The 3,297-nt window shown below is 40.7% G+C and overlaps 1 protein-coding gene across 1 annotated transcript; it reads left to right on the forward strand.

The window, feature by feature from the left end:
* Positions 1–1,176: 1,176 nt before the first annotated feature.
* LOC140176246 (uncharacterized) lies at positions 1,177–1,924 on the forward strand. Its single transcript, XM_072206183.1, has 2 exons — positions 1,177–1,279; positions 1,338–1,924. The coding sequence occupies exons 1-2, from the start codon at positions 1,177–1,179 to the stop codon at positions 1,922–1,924; spliced, it is 690 nt and encodes a 229-aa protein (XP_072062284.1).
* Positions 1,925–3,297: the final 1,373 nt, after the last annotated feature.

The raw sequence follows: 3,297 nt of genomic DNA on the forward strand, positions 1-3,297 counted from the left end.
ATTATTTTTTATATAAAATATTCAAATATCAAATTATTTTAAAAGATTTTTTAAAAAATTTATTTATTTTTAAACCGTGTAGTGGTTATCTCGTAGGACATCGACCTGCCTACTCGAGTCTTGTATGGATATGTAGGAAGGAGAGCTCCTAGGTGTGTGTAGGAGTTGTATTTGTTCGTGAGAATGAATTCCTCGTCAAGTCAGTTTGGGGGTGTGGACACACTTGCGTAAATTCAGGTAACGGCTACCAAAAAAAAAATTAAAAGGAAACTATACCCAACTAGGGATGGACATAAACTTATAAGCCACAGAGGATAGAGATAATCGTCCAAGTCTTATTGTAAAAAAAAAAAAAGCTGCCCCGCCACAGTGGGCGAGTTGGTTCTTTTGTCATTGTCGGGGAGCTGTTGGTGAGGAGATCTTAGGAGAAGTTGCTAAAACAAACGGGAGGATCGATCCGTTTAGTAGAATTTCAAAGAAAAATTGTTGGCAGCAGGTGGAGACATTTCTTCATCCAAATACACTCTTAATCTTGTTGAAATTGAATTAATTAAGGTTTAATTACTCTGTTGGTCCCTATAGTTTCGTGAAATTTTTAATTAGGTCCCTATACTTTTTTTCTTTTTATTTGAGTCCCTGCACTAATTTTGTTTTAATTAAGTCATTCTTAGTAGTAATTGGTTTAATTTTATAGGGACCCAACTAAAAAAAAAGAATTGGTATAGAGACCTAAATAAAAGGAAAAAAAAGTGTATGGACCAAAAAAAAAAAAATTTTGGTGCAAGGACTCAATTAAAAGGTAAAAAAGTATAGGGACCTAATTAAAAATTTCGCAAAACTATAGGGATCAACAGAGTAATTAAACCTTCAATTAATACTACAAGATCATTTTAATCTATTTCAAATTAATCCTTAATGAAGTAATTTAATACCTTTAAATTTTTTATTTAAAGAGATTTTTTAATCTTATAATAAACCAAGAGTGCAAATTACTCATTAAAAAAAATAACATAAACTGTAAGTGATTTAAACAAATCTATTCCTAAATAAAGATTTATTAGGAAGATATGTTTGCATTTTTACGGACTTCACACGAATATGTACGTACTCTGTACTCAAAGAGAATGAGAGAAGGAGAGAGCGAGAACGAGTGTTTGAGGGTGAAACACAGTGAGGATGGCGGCCATGTCGTCGGAAGAGATAAGGGGAGAGTGTGGGTGGGGGTGCATCCGGTGCCAAGAAGGATTTTTCACGAGAGGATTTTTCAAAGTCTACAAAGGTCTCCTTTAGAGATAAAGTCATTGGTCCAGAGAAATCGAAGGCCTTTGCACTTGCAGGATCTCTATCTGGGGATAGTATAGCGACGGTGGTGGACAAGCAGGGTGATACCCAAACTCCATGTGTAGACTTCACTGAAGAAGCTAAGCTTTGCTTGGCAGAGCCTTATCGAGAAGCTTTAGTGATCAAGGTTCTTGATAAAAATTATAGTTACACAGCTCTTTCACACAAGCTTTGGATGATTTGGCGCATCAAAGGTGGCTTTGATCTGCTTGATGTGGGATTTGGATACTTCATGGTAAAATTCGATGCAGGTGAAGATCGTGACAAGGTCATGCTTGGTGGCCCGTGGTTGATTGAGGGGCACTATGTTGCTGTAAAACCGTGGGATATGAATTTTCGGCCATGTGAGCAATCCTTCGGGTCTACGCTTGTATGGGTTCGAATTTTAAGACTCCCAATCTGGTGCTATCAGGAACAGGCCATGATGCGTATTGCTTCTGCAATAGGAGTCCCCATCAAAGTAGACCTAGGCACTAAGTTGGCTGAGAGAAGACGATATGCCCAAGCATGTGTTCAAATAAATTTAGGACTGCCAGTTATCAACCATATCATTGTTGAAGGCGTAACTCATGTAATGGAGTAGGAAATTTTAAATTTAATTTGTAATTCTTGTGCACGTTATGGTCACGATATGGCACAGTGCTTGGGTAGAGACTCCAGGAAAGGAAAGAGTGCTGATTCCGATGCCACCAAGCCCCGGGACAGTACAATGACAGTGCCATATCCTGAGCCCAAAATTCACAATTCAAATGAAGTAGAACCTGATGTGGTAGGTGGCGTTACTGGCGAGAATGCTGCACCGAGTTTGCAAGAGGATTTGAAGGCTAATAATTTGGAAGGAAATAACGTTAAGGAGGCTTGCATGCATGATGAACCAGGCTGGGAGCAAGTTGTGAGGAAAGGTAAAACCAAGCTGGGCCAGAAGCAATCTAACAAGGTCCAAAGAGGCACTCAATCCAGAACCGATTCGGGTAGAGTAATCAGGCCCACCATCCACTTCTCTCACACGGATGGATCCAGCTCCTATCGCGCCAGGGTCGGGTCATGAGTCAAGGTCGGACACAGCGCTTCCCGTGTTGGTGAGACGTCAATCTCATCAACCCGACACACCCCGGTGCCTTACGGCTCCTCTCTCCGTAAATGACCAAGGCCGACGTCCTTACAGAGCTCGCCAGTTGAGAAGAGTGGAGGCACGGCGGGGGAATCATCGTCATGTCTTCTTGTAGCCGTGAAGGAGGGTGTTACCATGGCGGTTCCATTGGAGAAGGAAGGCGCTTTGCCGGCTGTTGCTGCGTCGGTAGGCAGGAATAATGATATATTCCATGGAGATCCGACAAACACAAAGGTCACGGGAGTCACTTCCGCTGGGTAAGCCTCGGTTTGAGGTTGGTGAAGCACTTTGATTTCCTTGTTTTATATTTTTATATTTTATATTATGGATAGTTTAAATATAATAGCTTAGAATATTAGGGGTGCTTCTAATAAGTTAGCCCAGGTGAATTGTAAAGAGCTGGTTAGAAAATTTAAACCTGTAATTTTATTGTGGTTGAAAATCACTGTCCTTTTCAACACTTGAAACTGTTCTGGGAAAGACTTGGTTATTACTTTATCGGTATAGTGGAGGCGTCAGGACATAAGGGGGGTATCTGGTTTCTTTCTGCAATACTGGGTGTTCACTGCAAATGGGTTGATGCTTTCGATCAGTGTGTTACAGTTGAGGTTCAGGTAAATAATGTGATTTGGAGGTGCAGTGGTATCTATGGTAGTCCTCAGTTTAATACCAGAGTTTTGCTATGGGATTATCTTGTTACTCAGTCCTCGTCTTTCTGTGGGTCATGGATTGTTCTTGGTGATTTTAATGAAGTACTATTCTTACATGAATCTAAGGGTTGCCTCTTCTCGAGTCGCCATGCAGATCGGCTTGCTGCCTCTCTAGGGGATAGTGATTTGTTTGAC

This window comes from Arachis hypogaea, chromosome 11, assembly GCF_003086295.3.
Source record: "Arachis hypogaea cultivar Tifrunner chromosome 11, arahy.Tifrunner.gnm2.J5K5, whole genome shotgun sequence".
NCBI classification, from domain to species: Eukaryota; Viridiplantae; Streptophyta; class Magnoliopsida; order Fabales; family Fabaceae; genus Arachis; species Arachis hypogaea.